We start from the raw sequence: 19,661 nt of genomic DNA on the forward strand, positions 1-19,661 counted from the left end.
TTCATTCACGGTACTAATTTAACGCTGTTGCCACGGTAAACATACAGGGAACTGAAAGTTTTCCCGGTGTTTGTCTTCGACATTGGAAAATTTTTCGCTTACTCTGGGCCACGAGATAAAACATGACCGGCGCAGTAATTTTTAAAAGTCCGCTGCCGTTATCAGAAATTGATTAATGGGAATTTTCAATTATGAAATTTTTTATATTTTTTGTAAATGTTTTCAATTTTGTTTCAGTTCCACCGCAAGCGATCTAATATCCAGAAGGGGTGTGTTCTCTAGAAGATATTATGGATCCGTCGAACAGGTAAGTAGTTGATATCTTTATTAACGTTATGATCATGCTTACGATAATCTACGTTCCTTCACATTAACCAAAAAATTTTGCATTTTACCTCGGGCCGTATCCATCAAAGTAAAAGCATTCTTTCAAACTTCCGGTGCATGCTCCGCTTTATTAACTAGGTAATGTTTGATAACAACTTTCCCGACATTGACTTAAGCTATGAATACTGCTGGTAAATCCTTGTCTATTATTTAGATCATTTTTCATCAAAAAATTGAATTATTAATGAGACCTGGAAAAATAATTCCGATATGCTTAATATTATTTGCAAAATCCAATCAACCGTCTTATTTGTTTAAGAAGCTTGAATCTTTTGTGGACCTAAATAGTACTAATACGAGAAAAAAAGAATTGCTACTTTTGCCGCAACATAACTCGACATTATTTCAAAGATCTTTTTCGTATAAAGATCATAAATTGATCAACAAATTATTAATAGATTTCTTAAACTTATTCTTGATATTTTTGATAATGAAGACGATTTTTTATTAGAATGATAGGACTGCGAAATATTTCTTGATTTAGATTAATGACCGAAGGTGTTTGTTGTTTTCTTTTTATAAAAAAAGGTGATGCATAGCCTATTATTGTATTCGTCATTATAAATGTTTAGGTTAAAGTTTTTTCCCTCTTCATAATAAAGGTAATAATAATATAGACAAGTTGCATTTTTCTTGTACTTTTTGGATAATGATATTGTCGTTTATATTAACATTTTTGTAAGTATATATTTTTAACAATTTCATTATACAAACAATTTTTATAGCCAATATGGCGGATTCGGTTTTGAAATTTGTTGATAACTAACCCATTCAGTATTTCCGTTGTGTTTTAGATTTAAAATCTGAAGCCAAAACTATGGACAAGATACGTTGATGACGTATTTGTTGTATGGCCTTTTGGCAAGGAGGAGCTTTTGAAATTCCTAGATCATCTGAATTCCATTCACCCAAGGATTCAATTTACAATAGAACTTGAAGAGGATAACAGTCTGCTCTTTTTAGATGTGCACATCACAAGGATCGAAGACGGACATTTGGAACAAACTGTCTATAGAAAACCAACACACACTAATAGATATCTGAACGCTAAATCTCATCACCACCCATCACAGATACAGGCAGTGGCAAATACATTAATTGCTCGGTGTGTGTTGGTTTTTTATAGACAGTGTGTTCCAAATGTCCGTCTTCGGTCCTTGTGATGTGCACATCTAAAAAGGGCGGACTGTTATCCTCTTCAAGTTCTATTGTAAACTGAATCCTTGGGTGAATGGAATTCAGATGATCTAGGAATTTCAAAAGCTCCTCCTTGCCAAAAGGCCATACAATAAATACGTCATCAACGTATCTTGTCCATAGTTTTGGCTTCAGATTTCAAATCTAAAACACAACGGAAATACTGAATGGGTTAGTTATCAACAAATTTCAAAACCGAATCCGCTATATTGGCTATGAAAATTTTTTATAGAATGAAATTGTATTATATATATATTATATATATATATATATATATATATATATATATATATATATATATATATATATATATATATATATATATATATATATATATATATATATATATATATATATATATATATATATATATATATATATATATATATATATATATATAACAAATTTCAAAACCGAATCCGCTATATTGGCTATGAAAATTTTTTATAGAATGAAATTGTGTTATATATATATTATATATATATATATATATATATATATATATATATATATATATATATATATATATATATATATGTGTGTGTGTGTGTGTCGCGAAATGAATTTGCCCAAAGCAACTGTGTCCGTTAGCTCGAAAAAAAAAGATACGATTCTCTCGTCCTATGGTCAAATGAATGTAAGTTGTAAAAGGCTTAGAAAACGAGCTCATGAAGGCTTCAATAAGGGACTTTTACAGTGGTTTACCCAAAAAACAAAAGAAAATGTTCCCATGAGTGGTTCAGTTCTTCAGCAAAAGGCAAGTGAAATGGGAAGTAGAATAGAAGGAAGTGAGGTTGTGTGTTCCAGAAATTGCATTGAACGTTTTAAGAAGAGAAATTGTATCTCTAGAGGAAAAATTGTTGGTGAGTCTGTATCAGTTGATATGAATGTTGTTAATAACTGGCTCACATGGGTTTTGGACAAAACTTTTAACGCCGATGAGGTCGACCTTTTTTACAAACTAACCCGTGATAAGACATTGAAATTCCAATAACAGTTCTGGTTACTGCAAATATGTCTGGGACAGAAAAGAGAAAACTGTTTGTTATCGGAAAATCAGTAAACCCAAGATGTTTTAAAAACAAGACCCTACCAGTCAAGTACAGGTCAAACAGCAAAACATGGATGGCATCTGACTTGTTTACCGAAGAACTGCTTCAGTGGGATACAGTTCAAAACTGCAGCCCATGAATCAAGGCATAATCCATTCCCTTAAGTGTCACTATAGGAATATTTTACTGATAAAGATGATAGAAGCAATTGATGATAGACAAGAGTTTTCAGTGAGCTTATTGAATGCTGTAAATTTTATTGACCGTGCTTGGCAGGAAGTTAGCAAAAACACTATTTCAAACTGTTATAAACATTCAGGATTCTTTGAAGCAGAAGATGATTTTAACCCTGATGATGAATTGAACTTTTCAATAGACGATCAAGTTATTCCAACCGAATCTTTGACAAAATACGAAATTATCCAGTTGCCGTCAACAGGTATCTATAACATGAAATGTAACATTAAAGTAATGACTGATTTACGTTATGGGCTGAACGAGGAGGCTATTGAGGAAGTGGCCATGATCCATGTTCCTTCAGTAAAAGACATGACGGAAAAAAAAATAGAGATTCGCACATTTTTGGAGTCACGCGACATTCCTGAGAAAGTTTTCAATTCTTTTTGTAACCTTGAAAGCTATATAAGTAATATTAACTTTTCTAACAGACTCGTACAATCCAAAATATCTGATTTGTTCATCCAAGAGTAGGTGTAGGTGTTTTAGTTCATTTTTTTAGATGTTGTTCACTTGTTCTTGTTCAATTGTTACTTATTTTGTACAGAACGATATTTAATTTTGACAACATTACGTAATTCATATAGCTATCTAGAAAATGCTAGCATATCATGGCATTTTTTTACAAAACCAACGTACATAATATTATATATTATTAACCTCCATTCATCGGGTAAACATCAGGTGTGTACAAATATACTTATACAGCGAAACAATTTTAATGCAACTTTCGAGTTTACTATGTCCGGACTTCACTGTACATATAAAAATCTTCTAGCTAACGGTTGAATCTCAGTAGTGGAATGTAATCAAACTGACGAAGCAACAACGCTTCAATAGACTGCAAAGAAATAGGAAAATAAGCGAGGTAAGCTTATGACGAATATTTCAATGGAAATTTTGTTATATATATACCTAGCTAATAATATCGCTATGTTCAATTTTCCACGGGAATGTATTCCGTTGCGCCACTATCGTCCCTAACTAAATAAAATTCGAACTGCGGGTCTTATTCGCCGTGCCGGCTAAAAATGGATATCCGGGTTTGCACAGGACGATGTTATTAAATCGCAAGGGTCAACTAAAGTAATTGAACATCCGATATATATATATATATATATATATATATATATATATATATATATATATATATATATATATATATATATATATATATATATATATATATATATATATTTCGGTCGAGGAAGATCGAGACACTCTTTGCTTGCATTACCATGACCTTTTTTTGTTTAACTGAAACTGCTTAGGACGGTCGTAATGCAATTACAAAATTCGTAAAATAAAAGTGAGAAATCAATAGAATGCTGGATTGGTTATTATAAAAATAAAATCAGGACAGTATTCAGCAACCTGAAAAATCTATTCATACGCATAGACATAGAATATCATTTCCACTAAAGATAAGACTAAAAAAGCGCTATATAGTTTCCATACTGTTATATGTAGTGGAAGCATGAACAGTGATAGAAACACTAATGGGGGCATATCATATCATAGGCTAAACACATTTCCAACATTCACCATTAAGAACAGCAAGATTGAATGCTTTGGCCCACCTAATAAGACATAAATTCCATTTTTGCTGCTAATAGTCCAAAGAAAAATAGATAGTTGACGAGAGCCAGGAATAAAATTAGGGTTGCCGTGATGATAGCCAACGTTTGTAATGAACAAGGCATGTGAAGAATAAGTATATTTCAATGATAGCCTATAATGACATATTATTAAGTTTAAAGACATCTTAATTTTTATATAAGAGCACAAACACTTATTCTAGTCAGGTTGCAATAATCGAACCGTAAGTTGTTACTTTGCTGGGGCATGTTGCTACTATGTTTTTCACTAATTTGGCAGAACTTTATTTAGGTAATACTTTTAATGATTTGTTATGTACAAAACGCAGTGGAAAATAAAATATAATTTAAAAATAATACAAAAACTCCTAGGAAAGCGAGAAACAAATTCGAATTACAGCAGATGTCTGCACTTTTTACAATGAATAAATTGAACCTTTCAGTTTTGAATTACTGAAGCGGTCGTAACAAACGAGTCAAAGACAATCTTCACGGTCATCTTCACTTGCTTGCTAAATTTTTGGTAATAGACGAATTTCTCTTTTTGTTTTCTTTCATGATTTCTGATTATTTCCACTATTTTTATATATTTTTTACTTTTTGCTAAACTCCAGTATTTTCTTGTTTAAAAGGGAACGTGGTGTTTGTAATTTGGGGGATCTTCAGACATGTTAAAATTATTTATCTGCGCAGGAATTCCAAATAATTCGGAGGAATTCTAGAGGAATTCCAAGCAACTATACATTGACTATTTGCTCACTTAACTGCTTAAAAGCATATGTAGTCAAGAACTTAGAGTTTGTAAGGTTTTATCCCTCCTACCTGCTAGCGATCAGACTATAACGTTATTTTCAAATTACATCCTATGTATGCGGTTTCACGGCGAAGCTAAAAGCTTCAGAGACAATTTGAATACGTAAAGGCAGACACAGTAACAGCAAATGACAACGACTTCACATAATACATAATGGTTATTGCGTTCAAGTCGTTCGCCAAATTCTAAGCTCAAACAAACCTATCGAATAGGATAAAGTTCCGATGGAAAGAACGACAGTGTGAGAAGAATGTCGATTTCATTTGGAGTGGATAACGATGAAAAAGCGCTGGAATGCCAAGTGTCCCGTTTTTATCCACCGATCTACGGAAATGTCTAACTGTGTTCATACACTACACGACAAGATAGGGTGGGTACATGTGACTAAACAGACGGAATTCCGAAAACATGGCAAAAAATAAAAAATCTTAAGTGCTTATATATTTTTGTGTTCAAAATCAGGAAATACTGTTCGCGAGAGTAAATCATATTAACATTAAACTTTTCACACAGCGATCTTTAAATGCAAAGGAAACGCAACATTTTTAAGTTCTGCGGAAAATTCTAATTCAAATTTGAAAGTTCGGTTGCCTCGAATAATAAATTCACCCCATATTTAAAAATGTGTCTGATAATCCCTTAATTTACACAAAGCATTAATGCGACCAGAGTCGCAATAATGGCATAGCAAAATTGCAAGTATTGAAAAATGCAACACAATTAATTATTTTTTAGTTATCAAACATATTTTTGAATGGGAAGCTAGTGGAAATTTACACTTATATTTCTCAACAAATAAGATAACAGTTCTATTTGCTATGCTATAAAATTGTCCCTAAAGATTATTTTTTAGAAACCGAGTTTTTAAGATTTGAAACTTAAATAAAGAAATGATTGCTTCCTTTGGCTTAAAGGATTTCCTGTTCCAAATTGTTTTTCTTTATAATGTTCTCAAATTTATTCCTTTTGGCATGGAAATTTATTAAATATTCTTAATTGAAATTTTAAAACTGTCATTTTTCTTGGAAGTTAAAAATTATATCCAAGTTAATAAAAACATCTGACACAAACAGTTCTATTCTGTTCCACACTGTTTTCCGCTTCAAGTGAGGTGGGAAGGAGGGAGACAAATAAAAATTTAACAATACGTATTATTTTGGATACGCCTTGGCCAAGAATTTATCGCAGGTCGTTTAAAAATAGTTTGCTCTGTCTATCACAAACCATGCACTACAAACCATGCTGTTAGACATTCTAAGAAATTTTGCAGCTTTCAATGATAATGTAGACGATCCACATCCACTGGCAAAATGTAATTCTGTTCTAATAATTTTCAGTCTGTTAAATAAATATTTACTACGGCGTAAATTTACGCACGCACGCACAAACACTTCAGAAACATTCGGTCTTTGACTTTGATTAATCGCAAGTCGAAACCACCATTGGAAGTATAGATTTTCAGGTCGGCTTAAAGACGGGTCACATGTATTTATTTAACAGCGTCGTTCGAACTGATTCAAAATGGAGTAACATTCGTGTTTACAGACATGATGAAAATGAAGATATGCTAACGCAGTGTATACATTAAATTTTAAATTTCCTTTGTCTCTAGGTGGGAATTATTTACGTCGTTTAGACATTGAACCGGAGAGTTGACAAGTATTAAAGGAATTATCAACCATGCTAAACTTCTGTTTTACATTATGAAGAGGATAAAACAAAAACTCCAACTGACTACAATATCTCTGGATATTTTTGGTCTTTGTTTGCTTCCGAGCTATCGTGGCAGATCATTAAACCAAGACTTCTGTCTTCTCACAAATATTTACCCTCTGTTCCATGGAAACAATAACACTGTCCCCTCAGGATGTATTGTATGTATCGGAACTTTCATTCTTGATAATCCTCATAAGGTTTATTCTTGTATTCTGAGTTCCAGCACGCTTTTTGAAGGTGGAGGTCACAGTCATCTAGGTGAGGACTGGAAATATATAACATCGAAGTATATGTATGCGAAGCTGCAGCTTCATAAAAGCAAATGCTCTTTTAATCGACGAATTTATTGTTACGGTATCTTGGAGAACACAACAAATCTTCTATGTTGAAATTTTTACACATCACAGTACGATGGAAACCAATATTGTCAACCATACATTAACAATAAGGGCTTGTCAGACCTCCTAGAGGTCACTGGTCATTTTAAAAGTACTTACCAATTGCGACGTCGAAACTAATAAGGGGCGAATCATTGGTAAAACTAGATAAAAAAATGTAACAGTCTCTATGATACAAATTAACAATTTGAAATGACAGAACAGCTCAATTTGTTTCCAAATTATACATATACAATTGAAAATTAGAATTGTCGCCTTATTTCAAACTTATTAGAAATTTGAGGCCACCTAAAAGTCGATTTTTAAATGTTTACTTTCGCATGGGGGCCAAAACGAATTTTATGTTAGGGAATTAAGTTTAAGAACTAAGATTATAAAACAAAAAACTTTTAATGTAAAATTATTTTTTTAGATTTATTTGTAGTTTCAAGAACGCAAATTATAAGAAACTAAAGAAATCAGATAATGTCGCAAATAATGAAAATAAGAATAGAAATTAAAAAAATATATATTTCGAATATTTGATTCATTACTTCTAAAAATGCATAAAACATCAACACTTCTTCAGTCTACATATATAGCAAATCGCCTTGAGAGTTCTGTACCAGTCCACCCTCAAGAATCATTAGGTTATCTTCAACTGTTAAAAAGACTGAGAGCTAAACAACATCTGGACACCCCCCACCACAATACGATACTAACAGTGCCAGCCCCGGTCGCTAAAAAATACACCGTTTCCAGGAAACCGATTAAAACTATCTAATTAATTAAGTCGCAGTAATAGATTAAATTATTGCGGTTGAAAGGGGAACAACTTCGTCTCCGCCATGCTAAACGGAATGGAACTGATAACGCAATCGCATTTTTCCTGGATTATTTACGCATGCCAGGCTGCTTTTTTATGCGCGACATATTGACTAGATAGCATAATATCAATTACCGGTGTAGAAACTCAAGACATGGTAAGTTTTTAAATAGCAAAAATATTTACAACTTAAATTATAACGAAAAAAAAAAAACATATGAATTTATTTAACTTTTGATGATGCTAAATAAATTTCATTCAAGCCCCAATAATTTCCATTTATCAATAGTAAGCTGCAACAATGTAGTTGATTGTATCATTTAATTTACCTCATTAATATTATTATTGTGGTGTTCTGTAGCACTTTTCGGGGAACAATTCGCATTAAGTTTGAATAAAAAAATTTTAATCTCTTTGCTTGACCATTTGTTTTAGTTCCTTAAATCACCTGCTCTGCGGTGCGCTGTACCTAATGGCTTTTGTGTGCCATAAGAATCAATAAAATAAACCATTTATCCTTGTCAGATATTCCTCTAAAACCACTGGGAATATAGGTGCGTCATTTTTGTTGTTTCCTTGAGATCGTTTCTCACGTCAGTAGCTTAATATTTTCTGTTTAAATACTCAAGAAATCTTATGTTACCCTTTAGATATGAGCTTACAATGTTGTTGCGAACGATTTATATGAATATATTTATATTCCATTGCAGTTGCAGCAACCCGAAGTGGACGGCCAGGAGCATTGTAGACGGTTCAGAATCGAAAATGGCGATTCGCCAGGCGAAAAAGACGAGGTAAGTCGGGCAACATTCATTCATTTTTTTATTTAAACGCCTCTCTTAAATTAATTTAATCCTATGACCCAATTATTGTGATACAACAAATGCGATGAACCAAAACTTACCTATTGGTGTCAGACTAATAACTCAGCCTAACATCGAGCTAATTATCTCAGTATGGAATTTTTGCAAACAGTCATACTAATTTTATTAAATGAAAATGAAATTTCTTTGAGTTCTAATTTTATTTTTTTTAAATAAATATGATGCTTACTTTTTACAAAACTTCTGGATTCCTCCTGCATCGGTTTTTGTCGAAATTCCTGACGTTCATACAATCGTCCTGTTAGCTTCTTCAGAGCTTGACTGAAACTGGCTCGTACTTTACTCTGTACCTGCTTATATATTGTTCGAGGGGAGCGAAGCTTAAATGAGGGGCATAAACACCGTCTCGGAGGACTGATTCCCAAATTGGTGAATTTTATGTCCGGTTTCGGAGTGTGTTCGGCAACAGCTGATGAGTCTTAGTAGTAAGGCTCTTTCGTGTTCTTTGAGCCTAGTTGATATTTTTTGTCCGGTCTCTCCAATGTATTCTTTGCCACATATGCATGGAATATTGTAAACTCCTGGCATCTCAAATGGAATTTTGTCTTTGACGGACCGAAGAGTTGAGAGATTTTTTGCAAATAGTAAATCTGGTTTTGACGTTATGCTTCTTGAGTACTTTTGGTATGTGGTCAGTGATGTTTTGAATGTTAGGAAGGACCACAATGGCAAGTGTAAGATTGCTGTCGGTCTCATTGCTATTGGAAGGTTGTGATGAAGTGTATTTTTTTATGGAACGCTGAATATCTTTAATGTGGAAATTATTAGAGAGAAGAGCAGCAGCACTGTCACCAGTCATAGCGAAGATATTTATGGAAGGCTTTGAAAAGCTTTCGACAATTTTCATCTAAAACCAAAAATATGGAAACGCTACGTCTATTATACTTTTGTTATTTGGCCTCATAGTCAAGAAATCCTAGTAGATTTTCTTAGACATTTAAACTCGATACACCCTAACACACGTTTTACCATTGAGTTGGAAACTAATAATAACCTTCTATTCTTAGATATTAGATATTCTTATCAATAGAAACTCAGACCTAACGTTGGGTCATTATGTTTACAGAAAACCTACGCACACAGACCGATACCTTAATGCATGATCACATCACCATCCGGCCCAAAAATCATCAACTCTCTTGTTTACAGAACCGTAGAGCCCGAGTCACTGAAAACAGAATTAAAACACCTTACCTCTGCTCTTCTCTCTAATAATTTCCACATTAAAGATATTAAGCATTCCATCAAAAAATACACTTCGCCACAACCTTCCAATAGCAATGAGACCAAAAGCATTCCATGCATATGCGACAAAGAATACATTGGAGAGACCGGACGAAAAATATCAACTAGGCTCAAAGAACACGAAAGAACTTTACGACTAAGACAAATAAACTCATCAGCTGTTGCCGAACACGCCCATGAAAGCGGACATAAAACTTTATTCGATAAAACTAAAAATCTTAGAGAGTCTATAGAAATCTATAAACAACCTAACAATCTTAACCGCGACTCAGGTCTCTACCTGTCACCAATTTGGGAATCAGTCATCCGAGACGGTGTTTAACTCCTCATTTAACTCCGCCCCCCTCAAACAATATATAAGCAGGTACAGAGTAAAATACGAGCCAGTTTCAGTCAAGCTCTGATGAAGCCAACAGGATGATTGGCGAAACGTCACCAATTTCGACTCAGCAAAAACTGACGCAGGAGGAATCCAGAAGTTTTACAGAAGCCTGTGCAAGTTTCTTTGAAAAATTAATATGGTGCTTGGCGGCCATGCCACATTTAAATAAAATCTGATTGAAGTTTTTCAAGAAACTTTATTTTTATAATCCTAGAACGTAATAAAATATAAATTCGCAGTGACAACATGGTGGAGAACTTAAAGGTAAAATCCTAAAATTTGGATAAATTGCAAGGATTCCAGTTTTTAAGACCTCGGATCCTTCCTGAATTAGGGTCACACTAATTGGCAAGCAATTGAAACAAGTAAAAAAAAAGTAAACAGTAAGAAAGGTTTCACTATAGGTTGTTTGAATAATAAATGTAATAATAATTATACATGGTTATAGTTATAAAGATGGACAGATAATTAAGATATTAATTATTCTAATATCAAGTAAATAAAAACGCTTATAGAAGTAAGAATATGAAAATAGATAAATTGTTATAAATATTAATATTTTTTAAAAAAATCTAGGAATTTCAATATAACTTCACTTGTAAATTTTAGTCGTCATGTTCCGAATAGTCAGATGAACTATCGTCGTTGGAGTCGGAGAAATAATAGGGGGCTCTACAGCGTTTTCTTGCATGAGGTTACAGTTTATTTTCTTCCTGTAACCTAATGAGGCCGCGTTTTTCCTAGTGCACATGTCGGGATATTGTTGTCTGTCTAACTTCATTCACCTTTTGCAGCTACGAATGTTGAGTTTTGGCGGTTTTTTTAAAAACGCAATTTTGCTAATACCTTTCTCAGCAAAAAAATTAAAATCACTAGCCTATTTCCAAGAACACACTTTGAAAAAGTACGACCGGAAAGTAACTGCAAATCTAATTTTAAACAGTAATGCACAGGTGGGTCAACAACATGTCCATTGTCGGAACCATTGACATTCATCATACGTCTAAAACCACTCAGTTTTTCAGTTCAATAATGATTCATAACTCTCTCGCATTTAAATATTCTGTTATCTAAAACTCGCTTGTACACGGACTAAACCAAATAGACATGATCTTGTTAGTAGGTTGTCCCATGCCGAATCGTGCCTTACAAACAGTCGTATTAGGGTCAAATGGACAATTAAACACAAACGGTGCATCAAATTAATTATCGTATAGTCGAAACAATAACATAGCATCTGGTTTAGGTGCGAAAATTTATCAGCTATGCGAGCTCACTCCGTTTCAGAAATATGATTTATGAGGGAAACCTCGAGTGAAAATGCGGATAAGGAAATCCCCGATACGATCAATCCGATTTACCGTTTAATAACGTACACTAGCAATACGACCGATTGCCGCAATATTTTGCTCCAATTGATAAACCTTTTTTTATTCAAATCTAATTTTATTTGTTTTGTAAATCATGAAATAATTTTTAATCAAAAATAACACACTGTAAGGGTGACTTTTTATCATGTCACGTCGTTTCTTTTTTTTTTTGAGAATTTTTACATGTTACATTAATATTTTATTAATTATCACGTAAAAACGCAACAGAAGTTTCATCTCAAATTACAATTAATTTAACGAAAAGGAACCTAAGAATAAGTTTAAATAACAAACAGGAACAAAACAATAATAATAATTGACGTTGAGGATAAATGAAATGAAACAAAATTCAATTAATCAATCCCGAGAAGCCAATAAAAAAAATAAAAAAAAGTTTTCCTTTCTATTGGTGACATTCTCACAATTTAAAACATCGTGCAGTAAAAAAGAATTGACAAAATATTGAGTGTACTTTTCGAGAATTTAACTTCAAAATTTATTGACTCTAAATTTGTAGGCCTTAATATAGTTTTTTTTTTTAACTAAAATCACTCAAATCGGATAATTAGGAAAATATTCCGATGCAATTTACACTTTGGAAAGGCTTAATTTTCGTCGCTCTGTGTCATATCGGATTTATTATGATGTACGCCTCTATATCGAGAGAGAAATGTTCGAAAATTACCGAGACGAAAATGATCGTATTAAATTTAATTCATGTTTAACTGACGAAATATTCTCACTCCCGTACGCATTCGGTACATCAAAAGGTAACGGGGTTTTTAAATTATAGAAATTCAGAGAACATGGTTGAAAAGGCATAGTTCGCTGAAATGTGCATTGGTATTAGAAAGTACATCTGTTTATTTCTGTAACTAGGTACTAGTTTGATATAAACTTCAAAAAAAATAAAAAAGTACATAAAAGCTTTCTCGTGTAAGCTGAAAAATGCGTTCGAAACTTCTTTGTGCATTTTGTGTCTATTCAAATGTCACCTACACGTATAAAGTGTTTTTCATATGCGGGAATGCTTTTTTCCAAATAAAAAGCTCTAGATCGGTTGAGACATGCATATTTTAAGGGATTGTTTTCAATTTTAATTAATCACAGTCTACAACTTGTGAATAAAAAACATATTCACCACCGAATAACAAAATTAACCAAAACTGAAAATTTGTGCAATAAGTATTGTCGAACTGATTTATTCCACCTACCTTGGATTGATGTAGATGTACTGAATAATGAATTTAACGGTCCGAAGCCCAAGCAGTAATTTTATTTTTTTATTTTTTGTATCTAAGCTATCATGAAACTAGTGGTGAATAATATTTTCCACTGACAAGAATATCAGCGTGATTAATTACCTTGGTGTTTCAGAAGTTACCTAGGAAGTACATAGCTAGTGTCATGGTGACATATCAACGATTTAGTTATGGTTGCTTAGGGAGAAACGTCTGTAGTTTCACTAAATTCAATATTATTAACTCTTATGTCTACGATTCTCTGTTCCTTGAATATATCTGCTTAATATTTAAATATGATTATTTAAATACACCTACTTGTTCTTTTCTTATCAGAACCAGAACCAAACTTGGTTAAACTAAACAAGAATTCTTGGCGTATTTATTTAAACGACCTGCCCGAAAATGACCCATAGGCTTATAAGCTACGGTCTGAACTGTAATGAGCATGTCCGTTAATATCAAGTAAATGAAAATCTCAGTTGTAATAATACAATAAATATTATGCTACGCGTGCGAGGAGGGGCTGTTTTTTGGCCCCCTACACAAAAATACCGCTATTTAATTTATTTCTCGATTTCACCGTTTACGCTTACGCTGTGTTTCCGACTTTCAGATGTTTGGGTCCCCGAGCACGCCGGTGCTCGAAAATCCCGAATACCAAACGAGATGGTACTTTAAATACTTTCTAGGCAAGCGTAAGTATCCTCTCCAAGTCCTCATATTTTTACCACTTGAGAAGATCTAAACTTCAATATTGCACGGGAGTGGAAAATTAACTAACTTTTGGCAGAACTCAATCGAAAAGCGGTATAGTCTAAGTTAAGGTTGCGGTAACATGAAGATCGGATGAAACGTATTAGAAAAGTAGTAACGGCGGAGCGCGTGGAGGAGAAAATTGAATTTTATCTTTATTTATATTATTTATTTTGAAACAGATGATAAATAGATATCAAATATCGGCAGAGTTAAGCAGCAGAAAGAGATTGAGTCACTTTCGAGACGGGTATGGTCTGTGCATAGATATAAGAAAGTGACCAATTGCTTTTGAATGGGATTATCCAAGGGTGGTCATTAACATACAATGCAACAAGATTATTACCTAAAGTTTCGGAATTTAAATTGAGGTAAAATTGTGGTCCGTAATAGAAAATAATTTTATACATACCTGTGTTTAATATTCTTTGATTTGATATACTACTTAGTTTAAGTTGATTAGTAATCATTCTTATTTCGTGTGTAATTCAGCGTGTGTTGAATCGTGTGCGAATTATGCAAAATATGTGCCAGTCTAGTGTATCTCAGGAGATGCTCCAGCCCAAATGTAGAAAACACTATTCTATTGCGACTGAGGAAGTTATAAACAATGTTTATTTGACTCTCACTGAACGTGGTGCCAGCGTGCAAGCATCTATAAAAGAAACCGCCACATTGACAAAAATTCCAACATCAACTGTATGGAAAATTGTGAATAATCCCATTTCAGCCAGGAAAAAAAGAAGCGATGCTGACATTTTCTCGTGTATAGATGAAAGTGATAAAATTTACCAGTTATACGAGGAACAAAGCGTGCCTACATTAGATATCTTAATTAGGAGGATTGAAAAAGATGAAACCGGTGTTAAATGTGTCAGAACTACCTTATGGAAGTGTATTCAACACATGGGTTTTAGATTTAAAAAAATTGACAAAATGCAAGTTTTAATGTAATCTTTTAGAATTCGGAAATGGCGACTGGAATATCTAGAAAAAATTAGGATTTACAGAGAACAACAAAGGCCAATTATTTACTTGGATGAAACCTGGTTCGACATTTATGATACCCCGGAAAAGGGTTGGGTTGGGTTGACCCAACTGATAGGTGTAAAACAAACGCGCCATCAAAAAGAGGTAAAAGAATAACTGTTGTGCATGCTGGCTCTAAAGATGGTTGGATTCCAAATGAACTTTCTCTGTCTGCGAAAAATATTAAAGATTCTTCTCTGCATAACCATCAAGACACCACCGCTGATATATTTGAAAGTTGGTTTAAAAACAAACTAGTTCCAAACATTCCTCCTAATAGCGTCATTGTAATGGACAATGCAAGTTATCACAGTACACAGTTGACTAAAACCCCTTATGTATTATAACGACATTTATTTTCACGAAGATTATACCAAAAAGCAATTAATTGAGGTTCTACAAAGCTTGAACCTACAAAAGAAATACGTCTGTGATAATTATGCAAAAAATCTAGGGCATACAGTTTTAAGGCTTCCTTCCACCTTACCACTGTATATTTAATCCCATTGAACATGTTTGGCAGCAACTGAAATCTGCCATTCGTCGTAACAATGTTTTTCCCGTGTTAACTCCAATGTCCTCAAAATTATAGAAACCGAAGTTTTTAACATCTTTCCACAAAGTTAGGCAAATTCTGTTAAACATATAGAAAAAGCTGAACAATAGTATATTCATATTGAAAATAATATAGAACAAATAATAATTAGAACAGGTGAATAATTTTAAGTAATTTAAGTAGGTAATAAATATAATTTCTAATTTTATTTTAGATTTAAACATAAATACATACATAAATAAATAAACATTGTTTAGTATCTTTCCTAACAAAACCCCAAATAATTAAATTCTAAGCAAAGTACGGACCTGTTCGGCATTATTTCATTCTTACTGCTTGCCCGGGTCTTTCCTTAATTCGTATCAGTTAGTCACTTTCTTATATCTATGAACAGACTTTAGCACCGAATGCACGAATATTAGAATTAACAAAAGGCGATCACAAACAAAAACCCCTTATTATACTGTCAAATCTTATAATTACTGAATATAAATGTTAAACATATAAGACAGTCACTTTTATTATTTTCCTTTAAATCTCTTGGCAACATTTATGGATAAATAGAGTTTCCTTTACCTTTGCGGCAATTACAATTTAACGGACTGTGGATCTCTTATTTCCATGTTCCTAATGCTATTCCATCTTTAACTCGGACATACTGCATATATGAATCCAAACATAAAACCTATTTTTGTATATAAAGAAACCTTTGCCGTAAAACAAAATTTGATTTTATATTTAAAACAAAGTTTTTGTTGCTATTGAAGATGTTAACCTACAAATTCAACACACACTCAATTCACCATATGTTGCAGTGCACCAAAACTACGTTGGACTGGATAACGATAGGAATCCATTTTTTCTCAGTATAGTGGTAAACGAAGATAATAGTACGTGTGTGCCGCTATACAGAGCGATATTGTTTAAGAAAACGGTAGGTTAATATTAAAACCATAAAATATTAATTCATTATTTCATTAATTCATTGAAACAAATCCTGATATATAGAAAGTTAATTGCTAATTGCCTATGCCGTTGCTACTGGAAACAAAATATGTTTATGGCCTTAATGCATCGATTTCAATTTGTGATTTTCTCTGAAATACTTCATCTGTATATGGTTATGGCCTCGCGATGTTCAAGGCAGTAGAAAATACGAGGGGGTATCCAAAAAAAACCGGAATCATTTTTTATAAACTATATATTGTTTCGAAAATCACAGAACGACCTTATCCCCTTCAAAATACTATCTATTACAACTAATACATTTGTCCCAGCGGTGCTTCCACTGTTCGAAACATTTTTTATATTCATCTTTGGCTATAGCCGACGGCTCATCCCTCGTTTTTTTCTTGACCTCTTCAATGTTGTCAAATCGCCGTCCTTTCATGTCCCTTTTCACATGTGGAAATAAGAAGAAGTCACACGGAGCGAGATCAGGCGAGTAAGGTCCATGGGGCAGAGGAAACATGTCATTTTTAACCAAAAACTGCTTAACAGAAATGGCTGTGTGTGCAGGTGCATTATCGTGGTGAAAAAACCAGTCCCCTGTCCGCCACAAATCGGGTCTTTTTTGTCGAATACTGTAGCGCAATCTTCTTAAAACTTCCAGATAAAAAGCTTGATTAAAGGTCTCACCTGACGACACTTTTTTGGACGGGGAGACAGTGACGTCTTCCATTGACTGGACTGTTGCTTCGTTTCTGGATCGTAATTATAGCACCATGACTCGTCACCAGTAATGATCCTTGAAAGAAAATCTGGATCCGTTTCAAGCGGTTGATTCAAAGCACGACATGTTTCAACTCGATGTTCTTTTTGCATGTCAGTCAGAACACGAGGAACAAACTTGGCAGCAACTCTTTTCATTCCCAAATCTTCGGTTAAAATTCGCTGAACCGTGCTCCAAGACAACCCACTAATCTTTGATAATTGTTCAATTGTCTGTCGACGGTCTGTGAGCACAAACTCTCGAATCTTTTCAATATTTTCGTCGATTCGAGCAGTTGATGGACGTCCAGAACGAGGTCGGTCATCAATTGACTCGTCGCCATTTTTGAAGCGAACAAACCACTGGTACACTTGAGTTTTTCCCATCGCATCGTCTTTATAAGCTGTTTTTAACATTGAAACAGTCTCAGCAGCACTTTTACCGAGCAGGAAACAAAATTTCACAGCTGCACGTTGTTCTTTTAAACTTGCCATCGAAAAAAATTAAATAACAAAAAACAGCGTTAACAAAAAATGGCACTGCAAGTGAACAAAACAAGTTAAATTTAAAACGAAGGTGGCGTTGAACTCGCAATAAGTTGTACTATCCACAACTTAGCGGCAGAAAGGTGTACTATACAAGCTCTGCGCGCGGCAATTCAATTCCGGTTTTTTATGGGTACCCCCTCGTATTAGACCAGTTGCCGGAAAATGTTATTCAAAGTTTTAGGATCTTAAAATTTGTTGACCTTTTTCCAGGGCGCGCAGAAAATTTCGTTACCGCTACCGCAGCAGAAAGTGTTGACGGTTAAACAGATTCTGTCCAATTTCCCGAACATGGACAAAATCGAAAAAGGACCAAAGGAGATTTTTTCTCCGGATATACAAAAAGACTTACTCCTATTAGAGGAACAAGAGGGTTCTGTTAATTTTAAATTTGGTGTTATATACATGAGGCAAGGTCAGACCAGTGACGATGAAATTCTGAGCAACGGTAAGTATTAAACATCCCTGTGTTTTTGTAACGCAAGTTCAAAACATTATTACATTACACCGCTAGTCGAGCGAATATCCAATACGTTTGGGAAACGCCAATTTTAGAATTGAATTTCGAATGGCTTTGCAGAATTTTCCGGTACAAAGTTACAGGGTGGGCCGAATAGGAAGAGAATATTGCTAGATGTGATTAACAGCTAAAGGGCTACATTTTAAACACATCTTCGAGTTTCGTAACCTTGTCCGATACGACTATCCACATATTTTGTATTCCACATATTGATGAAATTAAATGAAACAGAAATAATTCACGTTTCTCTAATTTACCGTTCTCCAGTCCGTTTGGTAATAGCAGAACACTATTTAAAATCCATAAAGTTGCGTTTAATTCATATCCATCGGTTTATTGTTATTGTTATAATACCCTCCTCTCATTTTGGTTGGTCCACCACGTATATAGAACCCGGATAAACGTTCGCCAGTGGTAATTGCAGCGATGGAAGATAGATTCTTTTATTAGAGGTGTATTTAATTGGATTTTAGATGAAACCGAAAAGTTTGCTAGAGTTATTAATAGTTTATATTGTGAAGAATCTTTTTATTCACGTGCGAAAGGGTGTGGCTTGACTGATAATAATTTGATTTACAATCGTGTTCGATTAGAAATTCAAAATGTAATAAAACGTCTCAAACGATATCGATCCAAAGTCAAGGTCAACCGGCTGAATACCATGAAGAAAATAAGCTATATTTTTGTGCTGCCGCCAAAAATTATGAAAAACTATAGTAATCGCATAAACCGAACATTGTTTATTAACAAAATAGCAATCCTTAGTCTTTTCTCAAAGTATTTGCTTAAATCACTTTTTTTTTTCAGAATTGGTATCTTCGTCTGTTGTTAGTGTGTTTGATTTTCGGTTTTTAACGGAGAAATTGTATTGAATCCCATTTAATTTAACTTCTTGTAGGTTGCATATTCAAATTGCTTCCTGCATAGAATTAATCATTTGTTTGACAAGTTTCCAAAACCATTTTGATAAAATCAAGAAATAAAAATATGAAATCTTATATTTACAATAAACAAACCAGTACAAACCCCCACAAATTCGAAAATAAATAAATAAATAACGTTTTTTTACCAAAACAATAAATGCATCCAGCGTCCCTTTATCTGTTGACATTTTGGTAATCTTGTGTGTGAAAATTTTAATATGTTTGCTCGAAAAAAACAAAAACAACAAAGGATATACACCTATTCCGCCCACACGAAAACAAATACCGAAAACAA

General features: G+C 33.6%; 1 protein-coding gene across 7 annotated transcripts in view; it reads left to right on the top strand.

Annotated features, from left to right (window-relative positions):
* The window catches only part of LOC132701606 (GTPase-activating Rap/Ran-GAP domain-like protein 3), a 153,968-nt gene that overhangs the window by 115,350 nt on the left and 18,957 nt on the right, over positions 1-19,661 (top strand). For 6 of the 7 annotated variants that reach the window (XM_060669691.1, XM_060669692.1, XM_060669689.1 and 3 more), the window contains exons 3-7: positions 238-307; positions 8,915-8,998; positions 13,943-14,024; positions 16,483-16,601; positions 18,137-18,371. In XM_060669691.1, the coding sequence (XP_060525674.1) occupies positions 238-307; positions 8,915-8,998; positions 13,943-14,024; positions 16,483-16,601; positions 18,137-18,371 (590 nt within the window). Of the gene's footprint in view, positions 1-237; positions 308-8,245; positions 8,362-8,914; positions 8,999-13,942; positions 14,025-16,482; positions 16,602-18,136; positions 18,372-19,661 lie in introns of those variants that run through there. The other variant, XM_060669694.1, reaches the window with a different exon arrangement.

The sequence above is a fragment of the Cylas formicarius genome, unplaced genomic scaffold (assembly GCF_029955315.1).
Source record: "Cylas formicarius isolate icCylForm1 unplaced genomic scaffold, icCylForm1.1 PGA_scaffold_4__25_contigs__length_36172078, whole genome shotgun sequence".
Classification (NCBI taxonomy): Eukaryota; Metazoa; Arthropoda; class Insecta; order Coleoptera; family Brentidae; genus Cylas; species Cylas formicarius.